At 36.5% G+C, this 27,201-nt stretch overlaps 3 protein-coding genes across 3 annotated transcripts; 1 reads left to right on the top strand and 2 right to left on the bottom strand.

Annotated features, from left to right (window-relative positions):
- Positions 1-1,050: 1,050 nt before the first annotated feature.
- LOC103321063 (MAP3K epsilon protein kinase 1-like) lies at positions 1,051-13,911 on the top strand. The gene is made up of 24 exons (XM_016792162.2): positions 1,051-1,455; positions 2,187-2,321; positions 2,779-2,799; positions 3,293-3,366; positions 3,571-3,661; positions 3,737-3,820; positions 3,995-4,096; positions 4,411-4,542; positions 4,927-4,998; positions 5,408-5,511; positions 5,772-5,874; positions 5,979-6,368; positions 6,569-6,904; positions 6,989-7,033; positions 7,620-7,799; positions 7,917-8,000; positions 8,322-8,413; positions 8,503-8,586; positions 9,647-10,482; positions 10,839-11,227; positions 11,315-11,449; positions 12,337-12,743; positions 12,909-13,023; positions 13,464-13,911. The coding sequence occupies exons 1-24, from the start codon at positions 1,396-1,398 to the stop codon at positions 13,638-13,640; spliced, it is 4,248 nt and encodes a 1,415-aa protein (XP_016647648.1). The 5' UTR covers positions 1,051-1,395; the 3' UTR covers positions 13,641-13,911.
- Positions 13,912-14,178: 267 nt separating this feature from the next.
- Positions 14,179-18,230, bottom strand: EIF4A-III (eukaryotic initiation factor 4A-III). Its single transcript, XM_089046834.1, has 8 exons — positions 17,720-18,230; positions 17,373-17,613; positions 17,175-17,255; positions 16,894-17,001; positions 16,683-16,802; positions 15,983-16,150; positions 15,434-15,520; positions 14,179-14,568 (listed from the first exon to the last, which is right to left on the bottom strand). Exons 1-8 carry the CDS (start codon positions 18,010-18,012, stop codon positions 14,455-14,457), a joined length of 1,212 nt encoding a protein of 403 aa, XP_088902960.1. The 5' UTR covers positions 18,013-18,230; the 3' UTR covers positions 14,179-14,454.
- A 1,146-nt stretch (positions 18,231-19,376) lies between these two features.
- On the bottom strand, positions 19,377-23,092 carry LOC103321065 (putative metal-nicotianamine transporter YSL7). The gene is made up of 6 exons (XM_008222819.2): positions 22,651-23,092; positions 22,091-22,254; positions 21,883-21,980; positions 21,158-21,292; positions 20,873-21,062; positions 19,377-20,760 (listed from the first exon to the last, which is right to left on the bottom strand). Exons 1-6 carry the CDS (start codon positions 23,027-23,029, stop codon positions 19,624-19,626), a joined length of 2,103 nt encoding a protein of 700 aa, XP_008221041.2. The 5' UTR covers positions 23,030-23,092; the 3' UTR covers positions 19,377-19,623.
- Between the last annotated feature and the right edge of the window lie 4,109 nt (positions 23,093-27,201).

The raw sequence follows: 27,201 nt of genomic DNA, 5'->3' as shown, positions 1-27,201 counted from the left end.
AAGACCATGATTTTGTTTTTAATTTTAAAAAAATTCAGTGAATGATGTTACTCTTACCACATTCTTATATCACCTTATGTGGCAGTTGAGATGGACAACCACATCAATTAAAATTATTTACCATTTTCTTTTCTTTTATAATTTATTCCAATATTTGTTTTTCTATATTTCATAACTAAAATATACTTCATTGATTTAATTGATATAGCATATAATATAGACATGCCACATCATGTGGTATATAAATGTGGAATAAAAATGTGATAAGTGTAGCATATGAAAAAAAGGGAATTTACCATATTATTCTCATTTAATTAATAATTTTCATTCTTAATGTTTGCATTAACTAGAGGTATTTTCTAGTATTTTGAATGTTTCACCGTTCTTTGCCTTTTGCTTTATATACCATTAATACTTCTAATATCAGATATCTTGCAACTCATCGAATTTGTAAATTCCACATAATTGAGAAGATACCTAGTTAAAAAGGCAGATAAGATCATCTTCATGGGAGATGTCAAATATTTAATATTAAATTTAAATTTGATAGTTTATGTGTCAATTTGATATATAAACATTTTATATTCCACCCGATATGACAACAAGAGAGAAAAATATTGTTCAACGTAGAATTTAACAATCAATTGGAGTAAATATCAGTTATTTTGAGATGCTCTATGGTATTGTTTTTCTATCTACATCGAAACAAAGCGCTTTGATTACATATCAAATTTGTTAGGAGGATTGGACTAGACTAGATTATCAATAAAAGACATAATATAAATATTATTGTCTAACTTGGAGGATGAAATAAGATTATTCATAAGAGGTTGATGACTAAAACTTATCCCTCGTAATTATGTCATTTTCAATAAAATTATAGAGACAAATTTTAGTCATTAACTTTTTGTGGATAGTACCAAATCACCCCTCTTCCCTTTCCCATGACTGGCCATTTCTTGTTTCTAACAAGAAACAATCCCATTCCATTTGACCTTTCTAAGTCGTTAATTGACATAAGTATCCTCGCTGTTGTCCAATTGCCCCATCATCATTTCTGAGTTGGATTGTGCTCTCTCTTTAGTCGGTTAATTTAATTTCATGTGGTTATGTTACGAATGATGATTGATAGTTTTTATGATGATCATGTCACCACCACCACCACCTTAATTCTTAATTCTTAATAATTCTTAAAAATACCCACCACCCCACCAATCGGAGCATCCCCTACATTCTCTCTGTACGCGTCGGGGGTCTGCTCGGGCCTCCCTTCCTAGAATCCGGGCAATCTCTCGCATCACAACCCTAATTCTCTCTCTCTGGTTCTCTCGGTTGCTACTTCTTCTCATGGTTCATTTTCCCTAGGGTTTCTCAGCGGTAGCCGATTCCGCCGAAATGTCTCGGCAAGCGGGGTCGTCCCACTTTCACAAATCCAAGACTCTCGATAACAAATATGTAAGAAGAGACAGCTCAATTTTGCAATATGCACTTTCTGCTTCCCGACGCATATGTAATGTCTAATTTGTGTTTGGCTGGTTGCAAAATGTGGGTGAAGATATTAGAATCAGAATGTGGATCGTGTTTGTCGATTATATTTCTTCTCCGCATTAATTGGCAACTAAATGGAGGATTAGGGTTTTGTTTCTACGACTGTGGTTTTAAAGTTCTTTTTGAATTTGATCCTATTGATTTATGAAGGTTTTTTGCGTATGGTAAACATGAAAGTAGCTTGTCCAGTGAGCGACTTAGTTGTGATTGGTCAGGTGGTTGTTGGGCGGTCTCTCCCTCTCCTTCTTATATGTATGTATGTATGTATGTATGTATGTATATGCTTCTGAACACTGCTTTGTTCATTTCTTTCCCTGCAATTTCTTAATTGAGCATTAGAGTCCTAACTGTTTTGAGGTTATGACTTTTGTGGTTTTCAGCTGCATGGTTTGTGGCTTTTAAATAACACTCCTCTCCATTTAGTTGCTTAGAAACTGGAATGCTGAATCTAGTATTTGTTGCTCAAGTAGATGTCTTTGACTGGTAGAAAGTATTTCAACATGTTCCCCCGCCCCCTATTCCAACTTGCTTCTCAAAGAATTAAGATAAATTTGTCAACAACTAGCTATGGTCTTAAATAATTTCACGTTTTCACGTTTTCGGTTGGATTTTGAATTATTTAAATAATTTTGGTGTAGATGCTTGGAGATGAGATTGGAAAGGGAGCATATGGTCGAGTTTACAAGGGGTTGGATTTGGAGAATGGAGATTTTGTCGCAATTAAACAAGTTTCTTTGGAGAATATTGCTCAGGAGGATCTCAACATTATAATGGTTGGACCAGCTTTTTCTTTGTACAATTGTTAGTTATTTTTACATGAAACTAATTAAAGGAAATAAAGTTGCATGTTCTTTTTTTTTTTCAAAAGTCATTTTCTTAAAAGTTCATCAGCTTGATTGCACTTAAGATTTCTTCTTTATGTTAATCTCCTTGGAAGCTGATTTACTGAAATAGCACAATTTCTTGGTTAATTTCTGTCAAATACATATGTATTTATGCAGATATGGCTTGTCTTGAAGTTTGTTTCTCCCAGAAGAATTAATTTTTACATTTTTGCAAATTCAGCAACGTACATGAAATCAAAATTATGATTTCTATTCCTTTGTGTTACTTAAACATACCATCTCTTCCGCATTTGATGTTTCCAATGTGTACTACTTTAATTTGGCTCACTGGGTGCTGTTTTTCATATGATCGCTTCTCTGGTTGTACAATGCGGTGACATCTTAGCAAGAGATTGATTTGCTGAAGGTACAGTTTTTTTTTCCTGTATTCTTGTGTTTGCTTTTATGATGTTGGTTATATACCTTAAGGTGAAATCTCATCTTACTATATATCATGTCTCATCATTGCACGTCAGCAGCACCTGTTTCAGATGAAGATTATGGGGCTTAAACAAGGACCCTTTGAAATGGGTTGACTTTTTTTATTTGTCCCTCACATTTACATTTTTAACCTTGTTCGTGTTCTTTATTAAACAATTGCAGTCAATTCTAGGTATTATTTATGTGTCTTCTTGTTGGTTAAAATTTTAGCAAAAAGCTGATTGAAATTTTGGCCTCTCTCAACTCGTCCCACTGTATACGGTGCTGTAATGCATTTTGTTCTGATATGCTGTTGCTGAGCAGCCCTTTGCTAACCTACTATGATTTATGCAGCAGCTAATACTGTCCATTCCAACGGCCTTTTGAAAGAAATACATACTGATTACAGTACTTACGGTATTTGCAATTTATTTTTGCAGAACTTAAACCACAAAAACATTGTGAAGTACCTTGGATCCTTAAAGACAAAGACTCATCTTCACATAGTCCTAGAGTAAGGGAGCTCACAAGTTTTCATAATATGTCCTGTGGAAACTCTGTTGTGAAAACTCTGCATGATGTTTCTATGACTGTTCTATTACTACAAGAACTTTTTGAAATGTCAATGTCTCTTTCATTGAGCATATTCCTAGTGTTGATTATCTTGTTTGTATTTGTTTTCTCCTGTTCAATGATGTTTTGATTGTTATACTTGTAGGTATGTGGAGAATGGCTCACTTGCAAACATTATCAAGCCAAATAAGTTTGGACCTTTTCCAGAATCTTTGGTAGCTGTGTACATTGCTCAGGTTCACTCCTTGAAATTTGTCATTTGTATGTGTGTGCAGTTCAGATATTTTAACTTGATATTCGTTATGATATAGGTTTTGGAGGGGTTGGTGTATTTACATGAACAGGGTGTAATCCATCGGGATATCAAGGGTGCAAATATATTGACAACAAAAGAGGTGATTTTACGTGCATGCATAAATAATCTTTTTTTGTTAGTTATGTTGAGTTACTTTTGCAAATGTGTCTGACTGTGATTGGTCTGTAAGAAGGAGTGGCTCCTTATATGTAAGGAGCCAAGCAATGTCCATAACTTATTATATTACTTGATTGGTGTGATCTCTCCTTTTAAGGGGCTTGTGAAACTTGCTGATTTTGGTGTTGCGACAAAACTGACTGAGGCGGATGTCAATACACATTCGGTTGTTGGAACGCCATATTGGATGGCCCCAGAGGTACTTCTTTCCTTTTTTGAGACGAAAGATACTTTTATAGGCAATTCTTCCCCCCTTATTAAAATTCCCAAATTAAGTTAAACAAATATTAAAGAAAGCTGGTTACTCCTTAGAAAAAAAAATATTGATCTTGACAAAACCCGCACAAACAGACTAGCATGATCATGCATGGGGTAAATGTAAGATGTCAAATGAATTTTGTTTTCCGCAGCATGCAGAATCTGTGCTGACAAAAAGCATGAATCATGCTTTGGATTAAGTTATGAATTTGTGAATGAGAGGTCCCAATTTGATGAAAATGATCTATGTTTTAGGTGATTGAAATGTCAGGGGTTTGTGCCGCTTCGGACATTTGGAGTGTTGGCTGCACTGTTATTGAACTTCTTACTTGTGTACCTCCTTACTATGATCTACAGCCTATGCCAGCACTGTTTCGTATTGTTCAGGTGTGCTTAACTTTGTTTTTGTTTTTGTGTGCTTATTGTTGGAAATTTTTGTAGGATAAACTTGTTTCTGAGAAGACTGTCAAGTCTTTTTGCAAAATGGACTTTGTTGTTTACATAGCCTAATTTTCTCAGGCTGTATGTATGCATTTTCGTTTTGGTGGTGAGAGAAGCACTTGCTACTGATTTTGAACTGGTCATTTATTAACTAATAGAGTGCTCAAAATGATGTCAGCTTGCAGTTAGAAGCTCTTTTCTTTCCCCCTCCTTTATTCTTGTTGTGTTCATGAAATTCCCATTAAAGCTAATTTGCTTAAACATCGCATGGCAACAGTGACATTCTTCTTTTCTTGTTTTCATTTTCCACTTTGCCTTCAATTATTTCAGGATGAGCATCCTCCCATACCTGACAGCTTATCTCATGATATTACTGATTTTTTGGGTCAGTGCTTTAAGAAGGTGAGGCAGAGCTATTCTTACTTTGATCCATCGTTCTTTTCTAAGTTTGAGATAATCACTGTAACTTTAGCATTAAATTTATCTATGCTGTATTTATATTTGACACAGCACACAGCTTGAAATTTTGGATTGTTGTCCAGTCCATCCATTTCAATGAGATGATTTTGAGGTTACTTGTTTCCCCAAGAAAAGTAACCCCAAGTCATAGCTTTGATGTACTCTTTCTGAAACTACTCAGAATGAGTAAGATTTAACTTTAGTTTATTGATCTATAGCAATTTACTTACTTGTTTCCCCAAGAAAAGTAACCCCAAGTCATAGCCTTGATGTACTCTTTCTGAAACTACTCAGAATGAGTAAGATTTAACTTTAGTTTATTGATCTATAGCAATTTACTTGCATATCTCAGGATGCTAGGCACCGCCCTGATGCAAAGACATTGCTTTCTCACCCTTGGATACAAAACTGCCGGCGAGCTTTGCAATCTTCAATTCGTCATAGTGGAACACTAAGGTAGATGTAATCAAGTTCATCCTATGCAGTTCTTTCTTATGGAATGAATACTTGGCACCATTTTCCTTTAGCATTGATGTCTTCTGTTCTGATTTGTATAATGTGTATAATAATTGTCTAAATCTTTAGTGTATCCACATCATTGTCTTGGCTTCCTTCGAACTATTTGTATTGTCAGTATATCTTTTTTCTGGGAACAACTTTTAGCTTGTTGGGATTGTTTTTGGAAATTTATTTTAAAAAACCCATTGACTTTGCAGAAAAGATGCTTCAATGGATGCAGAAATTTCCAATGGTGATAATCAGGGCTCTGGTGAAAGTCCTGCAGAGAAAGTGGAAGTAGCTGCGTCCACCATTAAAACAGTGAGTCTTTGCCTTTTCGCACTAAGCAAACTATAGGCTTAATAGTTTTCAGGAGCGAAGTAGTTTTGGTATTATGCCAGTGACTTGGGTTTTTTGTACTTCAGGACTCTAAGAAAGAGTTATTATCAACTGAGGTTTCTGATATGAGCAAATCTGATGACGACCCTGCTTCAGTTCTAAAATTTTCTGAGGAGAAAACAGATGATTTAGAAGATGATGTGACGGATCAGGTTCCCACATTAGCTATCCGTGAAAAGTCATCTTTTCAAAATGGTTCTGACAAAATACCTTCTAATAAGGAATTGGCTACCTCTGACCCAACTGAACTTGATGACCTACCACATAAGGGTAACCATGATGCAGTCCTGGCGAATGGTGAGGTTAGATCTCCAGAATCAATGACAAAAAACGTAAGTGGTAAACATGGAGGAAAAGGTGTTGGGTATAGATCATTCGGTTTTGGACAAAGAAATCAGGACGGTAGCTTTCAAAAGGTGGGGTTGCACTAATTGGTGTTGATTTTATCTAACTATTTGATTGTCATTTTATGCATGTTGGACATCAGTTTGGTGTTCTCTATTTTTTGGGTAATGTTAATTTTTGTGTCATATTTTGAAGTTCTGTGTAGAGGTTTTACTACTTTACCTTTAATCCCTCACATTTCTTACTCCTAGATTTGTCTGTCGTTTTGAAGGCTGCCAAGATGCCAGTCTCTTTGGGAGGGAATGAACTCAGTAAATTTAGTGATACTCCAGGAGATGCTTCCTTGGATGATCTATTTCATCCATTGGATAAACATCCGGAGGATAAGGCAACTGAGGCTTCGACATCTGCATCTGTGTCACTTTTGAACCAAGGAACTACATCTGCTAATGATGCTGGGAAAAGTGACCTGGCTACAAAGTTGAGAGCTACAATTGCTCAAAAACAAATGGAGAGCGAAATGGGTCCAGCAAACGGCAGTGGTGGCAACCTGTTACAGCTTATGATGGGTGTTCTCAAAGATGATGTGATTGATATTGGTGGTTTGGTATGTTTCAAGTGTTGAGTCCTCGTGTTTGATGCGTTGACTCGTTCCCTGACACCTTTTGCAATATATGTTTTTGTTTATTAGGTTTTTGATGAAAAGTTGCCCGGAGAGAACCTTTTTCCCCTACAGGTATTTACACTTATTTTGTATTTTTTAATGCATTTAGCTGAATTTGCTATTGTCATAGGATGTAAGGATGTGAGAGTTTTTCCTTCTTTAATGGAGTGGCTCGGCTATGGAGTTGCCATGTTTGAAATAGAGGTTGCTTCAATAGCTTAGCATATATGGGATTTCTGCACGTTTAGGCACAAGGAGATGGGGGCTAATGTATGTTTTATGGAAAGTTGTATTTTAGCTTAGCTTATATTGTCATATATGTTTCCTTATTTACAGGGAAAAAAAGTTGCAAAAGAAAGTGATAACTGTCTATAAGTCTCTGCATTATTTATGTGACATTATTACGATGCTATACGTCTGAGGTTAACAAATGCAATTTCTTTTATGGGTGTCAAATTTGTTATTCATCTTTTGGGTAAGAAACAGGAATTTATTAAAGATACAGGAACTTTTTTTTTACTCTCAAGTGAGTGTTAGACATTAGTGCAGTGTTATGCCGTACAGATTGTAAGGCAGAAGCATCACACCAATGTTATATATTTGTGTGCTATTTTTTGACTTGGAGGAGCAATAATTTCTGCTATTTCTTGTTTGGTAGGCTGTTGAGTTTAGCCGGTTGGTTGGGTCACTGAGACCAGATGAATCAGAAGATGTTATTGTTTCTGCCTGTCAGAAACTCATTGCTATCTTCCATCAGCGCCCAGAGCAGAAAAGTGTTTTTGTTACCCAGCATGGTTTGCTTCCTCTAATGGAATTGCTTGAAGTACCTAAAACCCGTGTATGTTAACCTTTCTTACCATATCTGGTCATGTTTTTGAGAAATCTTGAGATACATGTCTACTTAGAAATTAGCCTTACTGCAGCTATACGTGATTATTGTTTCCCACCTTTTCAGGTTATATGCTCTGTGCTTCAAATTATAAATCAGATAATCAAAGATAATACTGATTTCCAGGAAAATGCTTGTCTTGTTGGTCTGGTGAGTACTAATGCAATCAGGTTTTTATGTTTTGTTATTATTTAGTTGGATCTTTGTAGGCTCTGACAGAGTGGCTCACTTGGACTAAACTTGGCAGCATTGAAACTTCCTGTTTCCTTAATGTGATTTTTGGCATTTTTAGTTCTCTAAAAGATTGAATACATTTACAATTCTGCATTAATGAGCAGAGTACACACACACACACACACATCCATGTTTGCTTCTTCCCTCTATCTCTGTCTTTTACCTCTAAGAGTTTTATGCTGTAGCTTATTGTTAATTTTAGGTATTAGTTATGCCTATCGCTAATTTATATGACAGATCCCAGTGGTAATGAGCTTTGCGGTTCCTAATCATTCTCGGGAAATTCGTATGGAAGCAGCTTATTTCTTACAGCAGCTTTGTCAGTCAAGGTTGTGCTCCTTGTAGTTAGTCATGATTTTCTTTCATTATTCACCAGAAAAGATTGTTTGAGGTTGACATAGCGGCTTCTTTTCTGCAGCCCCTTGACATTGCAAATGTTTATAGCTTGCCGTGGAATACCTGTTCTGGTGGGCTTTTTAGAGGCTGATTATGCAAAATTCAGGTTTGTAGTGTTAAGTGTGTGGAACAACTGTTTTTTATTGTTAAATTTTTGGGCCGAGTTGGTGATAGCACAAACAATGGCACAAATACTCAGAAGTAACCTAATTAACAGTTACCCAGCTTTCTGCAGCTTCTCTCTCTCTCTCTCTGGGAGGGAGGGAGAGGAGGAGGGGGGTGGTTTGTGGGTTATTCTCGTTGGCTTCCTCCAGGGATTTGCCTGTCTGTTTCTAATTGGTTGAACCCTTTTCCCTCTGAAAATAGAGAAATTTTCATTTAAAAAACTTAAGAATTACAAAAATTTGGACAAAGTGTCTGCATTTGAAAATGGACAAAGTTGAACCCTGAACCACTCATTTAAAACTGGTGACTAACTATTTGGCTGCGAGGGCTGGTGGCTATGAATGACTACTCTTTGTGGCCAAGAAACTTCTAATTAAAATTTTAGCTACACTTTGTGAAACGCTGATAATAATGCACCACTCCTTGCCAAGTATTAGATTCTAATGATGGAAACAAAAACCTTGTAAAAAACTCCACAGACCTCCCTTTCTTTTGGATTGGAAACAGAACTGATACATTATTGAAATTGGGAAATGCAAAGAAACTGGACCCATAATCCACAACTTTACAACTTTAAACTTCATTGGATCTTTGGTCAGACTCTTTGGCTATGAGCTTTGGTGATGACTGCTCAACAAATATACTCTGAATAGCCAAGAGCTCAACAAATTTACTCTGAATAGCTCAACAAATATGGCTAGAGTTAAGTACTGGGCAGCTTTGTGGGCTTCTGTTACAAAAGATTTTAAAGACTACTCTTATTCCACTATTATGAGGGATATGGCAGCTGCGGTTAACTGAGCGTTGGGGGGTGTGTTGTTCTGTGGTTTTTCGGTTTTGTTCCTCCCTGTTAGTTTGGAGGGTTTGGTGCTGTTTTTTTCTCTCTGTGTTTGTTTTTGTTTCTTCGGTGGTGGTTGCCTTATCCACCTCCGTGTTCTTTTGCTTAATAAATTTCGTTTCTTCTAAAAAAATATATATGATTTTGACTTTTTTCTATCCAGGGAAATGGTTCATCTAGCCATTGACGGGATGTGGCAAGTCTTTAAGCTTCAGAGATCAACTCCTAGAAATGATTTTTGTCGCATAGCCGCAAAGAATGGCATACTGCTCAGACTTATTAACACCCTTTATAGCTTGAATGAGGCAACTCGTCTAGCTTCTATATCTGGTGGAGGTGGCTTTCCACATGATGGTTCAGCTCAGCGCGCACGGTCTGGTTCATTGGATTCTGGTCATCCAATTTTTGCTCAGAGTGACACACCACTTCCTACAACTGATCAGCATGATCTGTCCAAGGCTAGGCATGGAATGATTGATTTTCATTTGTCAACTGGAACAGCAGAACCTGCACGTGCTTCAACTTCAAATTCCCAAAGGTTAGATGCCAATCAATCAGACCCCAGATATCTTCATCTAGATACGGATAGAGCGCAATCTAGCAGTGCAGTAGTGGAAGCTTCCATCCCTTCTAAATTGCCAGACTCAACATCTGTAGATAAAGTAGTAAATATTACAACCAAAGAACGAGGAGATCTTGACCTCAGGCAGCAGCGAGCCACTAATTCTTCTAGTAGGGCATCCACAGATAGGCCTCCAAAAATGATGGAAGTTACATCAAATGGGTTTCCCACAACAGTAGCTGCTCAACAAGAGCAAGTCCGACCCCTTCTTAGTTTGTTAGAGAAAGAGCCTCCTTCCAGACACTTTTCTGGCCAGCTCGAGTATGTACGCCACCTACCAGGGTTGGAGAGACATGAAAGTATATTGCCCCTTTTACATGCGTCTAATGAAAAGAAGACAAATGGAGAATTAGATTTCCTGATGGCTGAATTTGCAGGTAACAGTTTTCTTCATCTAATCAGTTTCTAAGTTTATAATTTGTGAACATGACTGTCACTAGTAATTCGTAAAGCTTTATCCTCAAACATATATGTATGTACATGGATATATGTGTATTATCTTCTGGAATCATGTAAACTATATATAGACTGGCTCTCCTGGTGTTAGGATCTGACGACTCAAACACGAATTTATCCTCCCACCCGCATTAGGAACATTTGCACCCAAAAAAATTAATTTTAATTGCTTTCTTTTTATACATAATATTTTTTTACTTAATAATAGCTCTTTGAATCAGCTAGGCATCTTTTATCTATTTCTGTAGAGGTAATTGATTTATTCATTATTATACAGATGTCTCTCAACGTGGCAGAGAAAATGGGAATCTTGATTCCACTGCTAGAATTTCTCATAAAACAATAAATAAGGAGATAGGAACACTAGCATCTAACAAAGGAGCTGCTTCGACCTCTGGGATAGCCTCTCAGACAGCATCAGGAGTACTATCTGGTTCTGGTGTACTAAATGCTAGGCCAGGCAGTGCAACATCATCAGGTTTACTTTCCCACATGGTTTCAACGTTGAATGCAGATGTTGCTAGGGAATACCTAGAAAAGGTGGCAGATCTTCTGCTTGAGTTTGCACAAGCAGATACTACTGTAAAATCATACATGTGTAGCCAAAGTTTGCTCAGCCGTCTTTTCCAGATGTTCAATAGGGTGGAGCCCCCAATTCTTTTAAAGGTACTTTGGAAAAGTTACATTACTCTTAATCTTCAGTGATTTATGTGCTGTAACCCTAGATAATGTTGGTGCTCTGTCATTTTACAGATACTGAAATGTGTCAACTATTTATCAACTGATCCAAACTGCTTAGAGAATCTTCAGCGGGCAGATGCAATTAAATATTTGATTCCCAATCTCGAACTCAAAGAAGGAGCTCTTGTATCTCAAATACATCATGAGGTGGGCCTTCTGTCCTATTTCTAACAGTGACAGTGAATGTTTGGCTTGTAAGCTGTGCATTTTACAGTCTTTGTTGTTTGATACTATATTTATGATCTTTTTTAGTAATTAGTTATGTAAGTGGTTCAACTTGTGTTTGTATGTGACCTCTCTGTCCTTTATTGTTCTACTATATTGTCATCTTAGTAAAGTTGATGTTATAATGGAAAAGTACTTGGCAAAACTGAAGAAGTTTCTAAAATCTTATTTCAAGTTCTTGTCCTCTTTGCCTTGCTGAGAAAAACTGAAAAAATTTCTCATTTATTTTTTAGAGTTAACATTGTACTTCCATACTCCGGTTCCATGTTGTGCTGTATAAGAATCGTTTATCTTCAGAGGATAGGTGTTATACTATAACAAAATGTCCATATACATGGTCACCAAAAGTTTCATGCTCGGCTCTTTTTTATTTCTAAGAACAGCATACATATGTACCTCATCATAGAACTGTATAAATTTTCAGGATTTTAGTCTGTATGGATATTAACTCTACATATAGGATGCTTTTGATAAGAAACAGGAAATTTCTTAATATAAAATGAAAAGAAAAAGGTAAATAGCAGTGAACAAGAAGTCCACTGGTGGTACAAGCATAACTTTTAACATCTAACTAAAAGCAAAGAACAATTAAAAGTACCATGTCCAGAAAACAATTGTGTTAATAGAATGTCTCGGTATTCAGTAGTACAAATTACAATCATGCCGCTCAGAGCGAACTACTTCGGGTTGTGTTTTACATATTCATGCAATACCTGTTTTATGTAGAACCGTGTTGGCCTTTTTTAAAAATCATTTTGGTCTGTCTTTAAGTTTTCTGATTACCACATTGTTCTTTACTTCTTTTGCAGGTCCTCAATGCTCTATTCAATCTTTGCAAGATTAACAAGAGAAGACAGGAACAAGCAGCTGAGAATGGAATAATTCCACACTTAATGCATTTTATTGAGTCTAATTCTCCTTTGAAACAATATGCGTTGCCTTTACTGTGTGATATGGCTCATGCATCACGTAATTCAAGGGAGCAATTAAGGGCTCATGGTGGATTGGATGTTTACTTGAGCCTTCTCGAGGATGAGCTCTGGTCTGTGACCGCATTGGATTCCATTGCTGTTTGCTTAGCTCTTGACAATGACAACCGGAAGGTTGAACAAGCGTTGTTGAAAAAGGATGCAGTTCAGAAATTGGTGAAATTCTTCCAGTGCTGTCCAGAACAGTATTTCGTGCACATATTGGAGCCATTTTTGAAAATTATCACGTATGTGATTTATATATGTATAGCCATTTTTGAATTAGCTGTTTCACAAGGCAATAGCCTCTTGGCAAGCCTATCAAAAAATAATCTGTCTTATGTCTGGAAGGTTTTTATTTATAAAAGTTGCTTCATTTATGAACGACCTTTTTTTCTTTTGTCCTTTTGCAGGAAATCATCTCGAATTAATACAACATTAGCTGTTAATGGTTTGACACCGCTGCTTATTACAAGACTGGACCATCAGGATGCTATTGCCCGTCTAAATCTTCTTAAACTGATAAAGGTGAGAATCCTTTTTCTTGAATCTCATCTTGGCTCATCTGTGATGACTTTGAGAAAATACAAAGAGAATATACACTAATGTTGACCCTGAAAGGGTTTAAATGGGGTGCAACGCTATCACAGTGGGAAACTGAATAACAACCAAATCACTTGATTTAGAACTGACTCATGTTTTCTGTTGGATATTATTAGTGTTTTTATGACGTGTCCTCTGTGCTTTTATTTGTTTGGTCAATGGTAATTTCCTAACTGAACCATGATGTTGGATTAAGGCACCACAAAGACCAAATTTATGATTGATACAGTGGGGTGTGACCTCGTCTTTTTATGAGTATTTACTACTCATTCATGCATTTTATAATGTTAAGATACATAGTATTGTTGAAACCTATGTATTTGCTTCCTATTGTTATTATAATGCCTATAAATCTGTCATGGCAGGCTGTTTATGAGCACCACCCGCGGCCAAAGCAGTTAATTGTGGAGAATGATCTGCCTCAGAAGCTACAGAATTTAATAGAGGAACGCAGAGATGGGCAACGCTCTGGAGGCCAAGTGTTGGTGAAACAAATGGCTACTTCGCTGCTTAAAGCACTCCATATTAACACCGTATTGTAAATTCAAGCTCTCGTATATTGTATATTGGATTGTTTAGGAAAAGTGTATTTATGCCCCTTTTTGTTCCCTAAGTTTTAGTTTCTCCCCGTTCTGGTTACGAACGTAGCCTTATTTTTATTATCAGTGAGCTGCTTCGATTGCCTTCATTTGGTTTAAATAATTTTCCGAGCTTAACCCTTTTCCATGTGTTGTTCAAGTTGGTCTAATGTGTATTGTAAGCTTTTACCGTAGACAGTTATCTCAATATTAATTACGTGTCTTCGATTGGTGATGCTCTCCTACTACTATCACTTCTGTTTGTTACCCAATTCTGGATCGTGCCTTAAAAAATTAAAACTGATTCATCCCTGTGGGGTGGGGGGTAACTCGGTTACATTTTGCAACCTCCAACGCCAGGGGATGGGCCCAGGAAAACCTTAGGATTATCATGTTAGAGTTGGCTTTCCTAGTAAATTGATGCATTTTGGTATCACAGAGAGAAATATCGCAGATTCAAGCTACTGAATCAAACGTTAGTAAGCTTTGAGTGCAACCTTCGTGATCGAGCATGCGCAAAACTAATAAATTAACTTGAATTCAATACCAAATACAACAAAACCCAAATACAATAAGTACCCAATCTGCACACAATGTGCTTAAAATTTGTCACACCAGCCTAATGTGAAACTTTAAAGCACGTTATCATAACTCAAAATCATTCCAACTTCTGCTAGTGTACAATCCATTGCAAAATAAAGCCCGGGCAACTGCACAAATTAGTCAATCAACATCAGAACAACCAACATCCATTTGCACACAGGATGGCTAGCAACTCTCATATCAAGTCCGCAACATTCATTGGCATTTCGTCAATCTGGGTACTGTAATACTGTTCTATGTCTCTTAAGATCTTAATATCATCGCTTTTGACAAAGTTTATTGCCACACCCTACATACAATCAAATAACCCATTTTAATCAGCACTTGCAAACAAATATGCTCACGAAAAGAAATAAATAACACCAGTTTAAAAAAGTACATTATGAAACACAATATTGATTCTTAATAGCACAGATGAAGCATCTTTCACACCAACTCATAAATGGTCAACTTCAAAATGTGCAGTAGGAATGCATTTGCAGGATAATTTTTAAGGGCAAAAACTGGCTAGAGAGTTTACAAATGCCCAACGGGTGCAAATCGCCCATTTTAATCAGCACTTGCAAAAAAATATGCTAACGAAAAGAAATAAAATAACACCAGTTTAAAAAAGTACATTATGAAACACAATATTGATTCCTAATAGCACAGATGAAGCATCTTTCACACCAACTCATAAATGGTCAACTTCAAAATGTGCAGTAGGAATGCATTTGCAGGATAATTTTTTAAGGGCAAAAACTGGCTAGAAGTTTACAAATGCCCAACGGGTGCAGTATCTAAAATGATCTATCAATCCAAATAACTGGCCAACTCATCTAAAAATGGCTCAAACTATGGATTCAACCAAACCATGTTACACATCTCATAACTTTATTAGTGGTTCTACTATTTCTCAATCTATCCTTAAACTAAATGCCATTGGGATCTCATTAGCACCACCAAATTTCTCACATAAGATGTAGAGCGAAAAATGCAATTTCTAATACAATATAGATGGAATTGTTAGGGGCAACAAATTAACTTCAAATTTGGCATACAAAAAAAGCATAAACACAACGTTGGATCTATCAATAAATAATATATAACTCGCACAAAAAATGTAAGATGGTGTAAACTTACACTACTGCCAATAATGATTAAAGAATACAAACCTTGCGCCCAAAACGACCAGAACGACCAATCCGATGAATGTACAGTTCACGGTTGTTTGGAAGATCATAATTGATAACCAAGGAAACCTGATGAAGGCAAAAACATAAACAAGCATTAAGAATAAGAGTAGCAAAACAACTATTAAAAGCAAAAAGGTTTTTTTGGAGGCAACTTAAACATCTATAGTCTGCATGTTCACTGTCCCACAGATATAGCAAACCTAATCCTTGCAGCAAAAAGCAATCCCACTTGAAGGTTCTCTAGGCCCTCCAACTAGTACAAACTCATTAACAGGAATTTCCAAAAACATCACTTCGATTAATAGCAATTTCTCTGGAAAGTTGTAAATTTAGGTGGCCCCATTAGTCCCAGGTAAACAACTATAGTTATGTCCACAACATGTTTACCCACACACATATGGGTACACAAAAGAACAATTCAATATAATTCAACAGTTAATTATTCAATTATTCACACAAAATAGATTCAAGGTCAAGAGATTTTATGTCTATCTAATGATTAGACATTTATGAGAAAAAGGAACTTGCCTGCTGAACATCAAGGCCCCGGGCCCAAACATCTGTCGTGATCAGGACGCGAGTAGTGCCACCACGAAACTCGGCCATAATAGCATCTCTCTCCTTCTGAGGCATGTCTCCATGCATTGCAGACACAGTAAAGTTATTACTCCGCATCTTTTCGGTGAGCCAGTCCACCTGTCCCAATGAGATTGCATCAGTGATGCACCATGAAAGGAATAGTTAAGCAACCAGAAAGGTATGGCTTGCCCCATAAGGAAAACTATTACAAACAGCCTTTTTTGCATGCCTCTATTTTCACCTGACAGATTAGAATTCTAAAGGTATGAATTGATGTATAATGAGTAGCCACTAACGAAAAAAACCATATAACTATGTAGGCTATAAGACACACGAGGAAAAAAAATGTTTAAACCATCTCTTCTTTTTTTCTTCTTTTTTTGAATAGAAACGATTGTATTGATAATCAAGAGGACAAGCTGTATTGATAATCTCTTCTTAAATAATATAACTAAATGTACATTGACCACTGTATATGCTAGTGTGTCAGTAAAAATCAAATATCTCAAAGGTAGGTCAGGTAACCATTTTATTTTCTAATTTGCACCCAGAATCCATAACCCAACAACAGCAGCCTTGCAACCCTTCTTTTTGGGTCAAACTTGATATTAATATCACAAATCAAATCTGACAGTATATAACAGTTTACCTTTCGCTTTGTGTTGCAGAAAATAACAGCTTGTGTAATTGTAAGGGTATCATAAAGATCACAAAGCGTATCAAACTTCCATTCTTCTCTTTCAACCGCAACGAAAAATTGCTTGATTCCCTGTCATCAGAATTACACAATTTACTACAAAATTCACATTGCATTGAAAGGAAGCATGCATACAACTATACAATACAGAAGCATTGCGTACCTCCAAAGTCAACTCATCACGTTTGACAAGGATCCTTACAGGTTCAGTCATAAATTTGTTGGTGATCTCCAAAATTTCATGAGGAAGTGTAGCAGAAATTAAGCAAACCTACAACATTACAACTGATTTCAGACAGAAACTCTAAATTTAAACAAGATTTGGAACATAGCAATGCCCAGCATATATATTAGAGAGAAATACAATTACAGAAAGAGAAAACAGTACATAAGCAAAGAGGACGAGCATATGGGTATATAGATATATGAAGAGAGAAAGAAAACCTGGAGCTCAGGTGGAAGATATCTGTAGACATCATAAATCTGATCCTTGAAGCCTCTACTCAACATCTCATCAGATTCATCCTGGAAAGCAAAAACAAACCAACCAAGCGAGACAGAAATTAAGAAAATAAGAAAGGGAGAAATCCAAAAGACACCGCCAAAAACAGAGAAAAGGAAGAAGAGAGAAGAGAGACTAACGAGAATTAATAATTTAATGGCTCGAGTGCGGAGAGTTCTCCTCTTGATCATATCACAGACTCTACCAGGAGTTCCAGACACCACATGAACACCGTACTCAAGCTTTCTGATATCCTCGCCTACGCTTTTGCCTCCAATGCAAGAATGGGCTTTTATATTTATGAAATTACCAATTGCTAGTATCACCTTCTCCGTCTGCGCCGCCAATTCCCTTGTTGGAGACAATATCAAAGCCTGAACCCTATGTACATAAATACATACATCAGATACAATTTTTTTTCCCGAGAAACAAACAAACAAAAAGAAAAAAGAGACCCTAGGGGCTAGGAATGGAAATTAGGGCGTACTCTAGGGAAGAGGTATCGACAAGCTGACAGACGGTGAGGGCAATCATGGAGGTCTTGCCGGTACCGGACTGGGCCTGTGCAATGACGTCACGGCCCTCAATGATGGGCCTGACGGCACGTTGCTGGATGGCGGAGGGCTTCTCAAAGCCGTAGTTGTAGACGCCTCGGAGCAGATCGTCCCTTAAACCCATCTTATCGAAGCTCATGATCGGCTCTATCCCATCAGACGTCACGAACTCGAGCTTCTCGTCCCCGGTCATCCCTCCCCCGCGTCTCGTCTGTGCCTCTGCCATGACTGATGATATGCTGAAGACGACCACTACCACAACTATCAGACTGGTTTGCTGTTTAGATTAGGGTTTGCTCGCTTTCCTCAGAGAAATAAGAAGAAATAAAGAATGCCCTTGTTTCTCTAGATAACGATTCACGCGAGGAAAAGAGTGAGCGAGAAGAGGCCCAAGGGTTTTATAATAAATAAACTTTCAATTTATCAGCGACCGCCTATCGAAGGTACTACCAATTAGAATTAGCAAATTAGTCGCCTAAGTCGTATGGCCGTATGATTTGTTAGTTGGCAAAGGCCTCGCTGTTCCCTTTTTGCCCTTTCTGATTTCTTTTCTAATTTTTAATGATTTCTTAGTAGGGCCCAACGAAAATAATTTTTTAAAAATATTTATTTCGCCTCCAATGGATATTGCGTGTATGAAAAATAATTGATTTTATTATACAAAGCAAAAATGTTTAGACCAAAATATTAATATACAAATTTAATTAGGGTAGTTCATTGAAAAAATAACAACTGTGATGATTATTAATTGAAGAATAAGAGATAATTGTTGAAATATCACCTGAACTTATACCTTAGTTTCAATTTGTTACTTTAAAGAAAAATTTAAGAGGAATGTCACCTTAATTTTTTAAAATTCATGATTTGTAATCTGATTTAACGTCATTCAATTTTGGGAGTTTCACTAAAACACCCAAAATGGGGGCTGAAATTATAAAAAAACTCAACACTCAAAACACTTTATAAACACACCCAAAACTCATCATTACACACACTCAAAATCCATTTATAAACACACCCAAAAAATATACAATTGTTGATTTTGGAGTTGATTTTGGGTGTGTTTCTATGTTTAAATAGTGTTTGGGTTTTTTTTATAAATATATGTCTAGGATTGTGTTTATTTATAAATTTGTATTCAATTTTTCATTTATTTTTAAGGGTATTTTAGTTTTTTGATTTTCAAAATAAGGAAAATAAAAATAAAAAAAATAGAGAGACCTCTCTCTCCGATGGTATTTTAATTAGGGTAGTTCACTGGGAAAATAACAACTGTGATGATTATATATTAAAGAGAAGCATAATGATAACTTAAGTTATCAAAAAGAAGAAGAAAAAGAAGACTAATGACAAGTAGGCTAATTACTGTCGTTTTGCTGAGTATCGTTGGGCCCAAAAGGAAAACAGTGATCCAATCCAAAGCTGTTTCAGGGCCTATGTGAACTTTCAGTAATGTTAGGTAGGGCAGTTAATGTTTTTTTGTTTTGTCGGGGTCAATTTTTCAGTCAAAGTGTGTGACTAATTTTTTTAATGTGTGTATAAGATTACCCATTGAGCGTAAACAATAAATAAAGTTGAAACAAAAGCAGAAAACATAAATTAAGAAGATTTTCAAAAATATCATGAAGAAAGAAACAGAAATCCAATTCTTTTTTGCATGTACCTACCTAGGAGAGAATTCTACCCACTAACATAGTAACATCGATCAGAATATAAATGTAATCAAGTAATGAAATAAGCAGCTAGCTAGCTAGCATCTGCATTCTGTAGGCTGCCATTATATACACAAACACACAATCAAAGCTAGCAACTTAAGTCTGAAGCTTCTTCTTCCTCTTCATCCATTCAAAAGAGAATCAACTTTGTTGTTGACAGAAGCAGAGAGGAACTTCATGCAAATAGGAGCTTTGACTCCCACAATTGCGAGGACAGCAGCTGGAACACCCCATAAGGAGTCACCGCAGATGAGACCAGAAGCGACAGCAGGTGCAAAGTTGTCGGCCTTTTGCTTGTTCTTCCTCTGCCACAGGAACAGGATCAAGCTCCCCACGCACATGTCTATGGCGAAGTATGAACCAAGATAGAATGGGATGGCCATGCACATGGGGCTCGGAATAAACCTATAGATCCTGTACTTGGTTTCATAACGCTGCAACAGCTCGCTGATTATGTTTATGGCAATTGCAGCTGCAAAAAACGACACCGCAAGGGTGACGCAGTTTTTGGGAAGGGAACTCACACCTTCAACTCCAAGGAGCGCAATTCCACGGTACATCAAGCCATAGGGTGCAGGATATGCGCCGTCTGGATTTCCAATCGGGTAAGCTTTGTAGAAAAACCAGAACACCAAAGGAGACATGACACAACCCATGGCTGTCCCAAACACTTGGCTGACGAACATAGATCGAGGAGATGAGAGTGTGAGATATCCTGTCTTAAAGTCTTGCATGAGATCAGAAGCAGTAGAGACAATGCTCATCATCACACCACAGGCAGCAAGCCCGGCAATAACACCGCCACGGTCAAGGCCAACCCAAGCACTGAAGATTATGATGGCGAATTTGCCATAGTTGGAGGCAAGGGACCAATCGCTGAGGCCACAGCCATAGGCATTGCAGAAGGCCAAGACTGGGGCAATCAGATAAGCAACCAGCACATGGTACCATTTCAGTTGGGGGAAGATGAAGGGCACTGCAATGATGGATATGGCTGCAAGGGCAACATAACCAACCAACGCAACCCAGTTGGGAATTTGGTCTTTCAAGAAGTACTCCATTCGTCGTTCTTCATCATAGTTTGCAGACACGACTTCTGAAGACCCTGCTTCAAGACCATCAGGATTTGTAGATGGTGATGAATATGAGTCTAGTTTCTTTTCTGATTTGTGTGTTGCAAGACTTTTCGTGGTCAGGCATAGCATGTAGACTACATGGAATAAACCATCACCAAGCATCATGGCTATAGCAATAAAAACCTGCAATATATTAATTAAGAACATCAGAACAAATACAGTGAAATAAAGCAAATGCTATAAAGTACTGGAAATTCGACAAGCTAGCTGCGGCAGAGGAAGTTTGACGGCATACCCTGTATCCTTGGATGCCATGGAGACTGCTGGCAGATAGATTAGCGCTGTACCAGATACCTTTCTTTTGCTCAATCAAGGGCCACATGATTCCCCATGAAATAATGGATCCAACAAGCAAAGATATATTTACCATGAAAGGGCAAATCATTCCAACACCAACATATGTCGATGAGAAATCAAAGTAAAACCTGCAGTCAATTTACGATAAAAGTTAATATTGGAATTGAGGAATTCATGAGGACAAGATATTAATATAATAGTTAAGAAAGACTTGTAGACATACTTGCGTGCATAGGCTTTGAGACCAAATGTTGGGAAGCTGGAAAATCCACAGCCATCGGCAGTAGCGAAAAACCACTGGAAAAAGGAAAATACAAAGCTAAAGCAGAAGCTTTTGAAGAGAACAGAAACTTGTTTCCTGCATTAAATGGTTCATAAGAAGAATAAATACAATGAACACATAATCAAAATCAGGACTCAGGAGAAGCAAGTTCTAAATTTCAAAGGTTTAATTAGAAAATACAAAGTAAAGCTAGAAATGAAGTCAATGTGTGTTTTCTTGCTAGCTGATCTCATTAATTCATAAAAGAAGAGAATGCAAGTTAAATTTAAACACTCCATACTCCCTTGGGAGAGGTTGGGAAGAAACTGAACTTGAAAGTCTGAATGGGATTATGGGACGGGGCCTTTGCATTATGCTACTCTCTCTCTCTCTCTCTCTCTCTCTCTCTCTCTCTTAACGAGCTGAGTTTGAATGAGTTTCAAAAAATTTCAAAGGCCAAGAAGAATTGAATTTGGGGTTTCATATCAGAGAAGAGAAGAGCAGAGAAGAAGAAGAAGAAGCAAATTTTTTAGAGAGAGAGAGAGCAGACACCAATTTCAGAGACAAAAAAAAGTGATAAAAAGGTGATATGGGGCCAAGAGGGGACTTTTTCGAATGAATAAAACATTGAAGCCTGGTCAAAGCCGCCAATTTCCCTTAAATTTATATATGTTAGTAATGCTTACTTGGCTAGCTTGGCTCCTTTGGGTGTGTGAAAGCTGTTGATGAGGTATGCAGTTGCGGTTCCACTTGGGTACGTTAACTTGTACTTTATGATCATCATCTGTCGGCAATTGAAGGAAAGAAAACCAATTAAATCTTTGTACATTAATAATATATGTTGTGTTTTGTGTGTGTTGATGATATGAAGTAGTAATTTCACATTCAAACTACCTTTCTTAGGGCCATGATGGAAAACAAGCCGACGAAGCTGACGGCAAAGAGAAATCCAATCATCCATCCCACATCAAGATGCTTGATGTTGATTGGGGTGTTGCCTTCATCTCCTTGAGCAGCAATTTTTGGACTCATCCCCAGTATATAACTTGCAGTACCACCTAATTAATGTCAAACAAGATATAATTAAATTAAATTAAATTAAATAGATGATCAATAAGCAGCAAAAAAGCATACACAAATTCAATAATATTATATTAACACGTCTCTTGACTCTGACTCTCCTCTCTCAACATCCATCCTAGTCGTCTAAGAACAAACAGAGTAGTATTATTATTATATTGTTTTTATCCAAGTTCCTCATGCACGGCCAAATTAAAGATACACTATTCTAAAAGGTGTAATTTTTTATGTTCTTCTTGTTAGATTCATTCATATAATATTAATTCTCTCTCTGCTATTAGTATTATATATGAATATAGAGATCTGGAATCTTCCATTCCATTCCATTCCATGAATAACAAAAGAGAATAAATGAATTGAATTTGAAAACATACTGCTAAAGGCGATCCCGGAAGAGGCGACGACGCAAGTTTGGATGACGGTATTTTCTTGGCGAGTGAAGGGCTGCTTCAGGAGGCCACATTTTTCAATCATGGCGGTGTAGCCTTTGACGACGGCGAAACCCATCAAGCCGGCGGCGACGTTGAGGGAGGGGATGACACCAGTGGTGAGGTTCAACTTGCAGACGATGAAGTTGAAGACAATGCTCAAGAGAAAGCTGGTGACCATTGCCCTCACAGTTATCTGCTTCGTCCATGGAGGCACCGGCGTCGTCTTGAATGCCTCTTCCACAATCACCTTCTTCTTAGCCGTTTGTTTTACTTCGAAGTCGTCACTTTGAGTATTGCTGCGTTTGCTGACGCTTCTCTCCATGGTTGATTTCTTCGATTCTATTCGATTCGATTTGATAGATCGATCTATCGGCCTTTGTGTGTTGATTTTGTGCCTGCTCTCTCAGCCCTTTTATATATATTTTTGGTTGTGTTAATTTTAGGAGGGGAGGTCTTAGCCAACTAGCATTAGGACGAGTGATATTTGGGCTCGCAAAACAGAATCCAAAATGGGTTGGAAGAGTGCGTACTCTCTCTCTCTCTCTCTCTATAGACGCGCTAATTAGGACGCAATTTGTGATTGTTATTCACATTAGGAGTAGGAGATAGCGAGTTTCAAGCGTACACGTGGCTGTTACATAGACTTTTTGCTTGACACGGATTTGAGAGAATCTGCACTACTTTCTCGAAGATTCCATCCTATATTTTATTTTATTTTATTTTATTAAAATATTTCATTCTATATGAATCACGGGGAATGCTAGCAACCTTCTCTTTTGATCTTCTCCTTTCTCCTAATGACATGTGTCATTTTCTCTACACTTAAAACAATGACATTAATGCATTAGACAATATATCTTTTGTTCCCAAATTTACCCTTATTAAATGTATTAACTTTATATTTCCTTCAATTTACAACTTAACTTAAACAATCAAATTTTAAAAATAAACACTAAAAGTTCAATCAAATAAATATTTGAAAATAAAAACGAATTATACTTCCCTAAAACAAAACTTCTTTTTTCCAAAAATAAGTTTTTCAATTTTCCAAAAATAAGTTTTTCAATAAAACTGTTAAAATTTATGGAAATAAAAAAAACAGATAAATATTTTTTTAAATTAATGAACATTCTAATTGAATGAAAAAGTTAAAAGATAAAAAGAAACTATTAAAAAAATAAATATAAAAAAAAAAAAAAAAAACCCAAACCCATTACACCATCTCTCTCTCTCTCTCTCTCTCTCTCTCTCTCTCTCTCTAACCCAAAACCCAGTCCTCTCCCTTGGCCAAAACAACGCCCCCATCCATACCTAATCATCACCATTTCTCTCCAATTCAAAACTCCACTGCGCATTGTGCTTCTCATTCTCTCTCCTCCTTCAATGTCATACCTAAAAACCCATCTTCTCTTCACTCACCAAAAAAAGAGTAAACATATATTTTTATTTTTTAAAAAAAAAACTAACGTTAATTTTGTGGGAGATGTTAAAATTTCCTCTTAATTTTTTTAACAAAGTGGAAACAAAAGCTAGTTTGTCCAATGCATTTAATAAGGGTAAATTTGGGAAACAAAAGATGCATTGTCAAATGTATTAATGACATTGTTTAAGTGTAGATAAAGTAACACATGTCATGAAGAGAAGGGAGAATGTGCAAAAGAGAAGGTTAGAGAGAAGGTTGCTAGCGTTCCCTATGAATCACATAGTTTTTACTTTTTTGTAGCCTAAGTTTTATTAGCTCATAATTTTACCCATATATAAAAAAATATTTGAGTAGACTCTCCGACACCCTAAAACTTAAATACCAAATCAACCTAAAACTTAAATGCGATGGATTCCTGCAACTTTAGAATCCAAGTGTGATTGGGTTCTAATTTTGAGGGTGTTTGAGTCAATTCAAGTGAATTTTATCGATACTTATGAAATTAGAAGCTAAATTTAACCTATAAACCTAGAGTATTGGTGGAATAGTTGGCAGCAAAATATATTGAAATATTTAATTAGGAATTATAAATTCATGTTCCTACTTTAGTTTGGACTGTGACTCTGTGCATTTAGAATTTAGAATTTAGAATGGATGCATTTTCCGGCATTTCGACAAATCCTCCTCCCTACTAATTAATTACAATGGAAATTCCGAAGTTGGAGAAGTTGAATGGACACGGAAAAGGTTTGCATTGCACACACGCACGCAATGATAGGTTGTAAGATGGCATAAAAGTCAGAATGTCACATGCGATTTGCTGTTTCTGGAGATCCCATACCAAATATATATTTGCACAATTTATTTCACTAAACACCATTGTTTTGTGTATTTTCTTTAATTTAAATGCAATTCCCTTCTTGGCCCTGCACTGCAAGGGATGAGTTGTCTCATGCTAAGAGCAACTCCACCCATTTGCTCTTTGTCATAGCAAGGGGGAAGCTAGGGCAGCCACTATTCACGTGAATAGTGATTGCCCTTACAAAAAGTCATTTCCGTTTCCACCCGTTGCCATAGCAAATGACAATTACTATTTATTTATTTATTTTTTTCACAACTTTTTTTAACTTAAACAATTAATTTGGATAATATTTTCGAATAAGATTTGTAGGTTTCTACGTGTCAATACTATTCATTTGTGCTTGCATAATCTATATAAAAAAAAATGAAAATGCAAGAAACTTTAGAAAATATTGGCAAATCAACAAGTATAAATTTCAAAATCCAAATTTTAGATCAATTTCAAATTAAAAATTTTCTGATAAGATATCGTGCTCCATGCCCCTCCGGTTTCAATAGAAGAAGCCATAATATGATAGAGAAAAATAAAACTTGAAAGTGAAAAAAATATTGAGTAGAAAGTGAATAATAATAGAAGGAGAAGAAAATGTATGAGGATTTGGTGTTAAAAGTGAAGAGTATTGGTTGGTATTTATAGAAAAAAAAAATATTCAGTAATTTTTTAGTATTTTTTATAATAAAAAAAAGTCTATTTTTTTCTTTTTTTTATTGCACAAAATTGGCTGCCGTTGGATTGGAGAAAAAAATCTGATCGGAGAGCCTAGAGCGCGACACATGGACTTTAACGGTACTGTAGCGATGTAGCATTGTATTGCTGTAGCGGCATTGTAGCACTGACGCCAGCACCAAAACGAGGGCTTGAGCTCGGGCCAGCCTAGGTTGCTGGGTCCCACCTTGAGCCCGAGTTGCATTTTATTACTGGAAACAACTTTTTGCCCCAAGCCCTCCTCCCCTAAGTCCCCTCATTGGAAATGCTCTAAATGATCAAATGGTCATTTCTTCTAAAGGATATCTTCGTTGGAAGATTTGGTTGATGGATGTGACGTCACTTGCAAAATATCACATAAATAATTGTTAATAAATTATAATATTTATTGACATGGCAAATAAGATGAAATTCATAAAATAACTGAAAAATATTTATCTTTTGGGACGTAGAAGATCTTTCTCCATTCATGCTTGAGTAAAATAATAGCTTTAGGTTGAGGCGTGTCATTTACTATCCTTAACAGTAGATTTCACCCCTCAGAGACAATGTCTTGGTGTAGTAAGGTTGTATGGCAGCCTACCCTCCAAGATACAACAGCATATAACTTTCATAAGTGTACACTTGCAATACTTGAGTTGGATGAATAACTTGATTCTTTCTTATGAAAAATAAAGAATGTGGAGGAAATAAAATAAAATAATAATTGCTCAAATGTGGTCCAATAAAATTCGAGTTTTTTTATATTTAAACTCCGCACTTCTCTTGGTTCATCCCATATTATAAGTTCACCACAACTTCTAATTCAAATGTTCATAATTTATAAGAAAACCTCACTATCTTCCCAAACTACCCTTAAATACACACCCAACAAAATAATAATAATAATAATAACTCATCAACCTCACACCTCACACCTCACATCACACCTCATACCCCGCTATATTGTCCCTTACCACTCTAAGTTCACCTCAACCTCACATTACTTAAAAAGATTTAAAAAAAAAAAAACTGTTAACAACATTATTTTATAATTATTATTAAGTTGTACAAGATGTTTTGGTTTTATTTTATTTATTATTAAAATTCCAAGGAGGTTTTGGTTTTATTTTCAACAATCACACTTCATAGTCACCAGAGCTTCTAATTTTGTATCAGCAATCACGCTTTTGCATGTGGCCATATTGACTTCAGTCTTTCACATACTCTTCAAGATATCTAAGTCAATTCATCAAAGACGAAGAAACTCAAATTGGCTTTTTTGTTTTTTTTTCAAGGGAAGGGAAGGGAAAGACGAGTTAGATTCAGTCTATGGGTGCGAGGATAACTGTCATACCAGTCGCTTAGGAAACTCATGTTGAATTTGACGTCTTCTAAGTGGTCGGGTGTGTGGGGTGTGTATATGGATGTACTAGGGTTAAGTATTAAGTTGGATGACCTTATTTTGTCTTTTTACACAATAATAAAACTTAAAAACTTAATGATTTAAGTATTGGGATGAACA

This window comes from Prunus mume, linkage group LG2, assembly GCF_029339155.1.
Source record: "Prunus mume cultivar Tortuosa linkage group LG2, ASM2933915v1, whole genome shotgun sequence".
In the NCBI taxonomy this organism is placed as follows: Eukaryota; Viridiplantae; Streptophyta; class Magnoliopsida; order Rosales; family Rosaceae; genus Prunus; species Prunus mume.
This window is presented reverse-complemented; position numbering and strand designations above follow the sequence as displayed.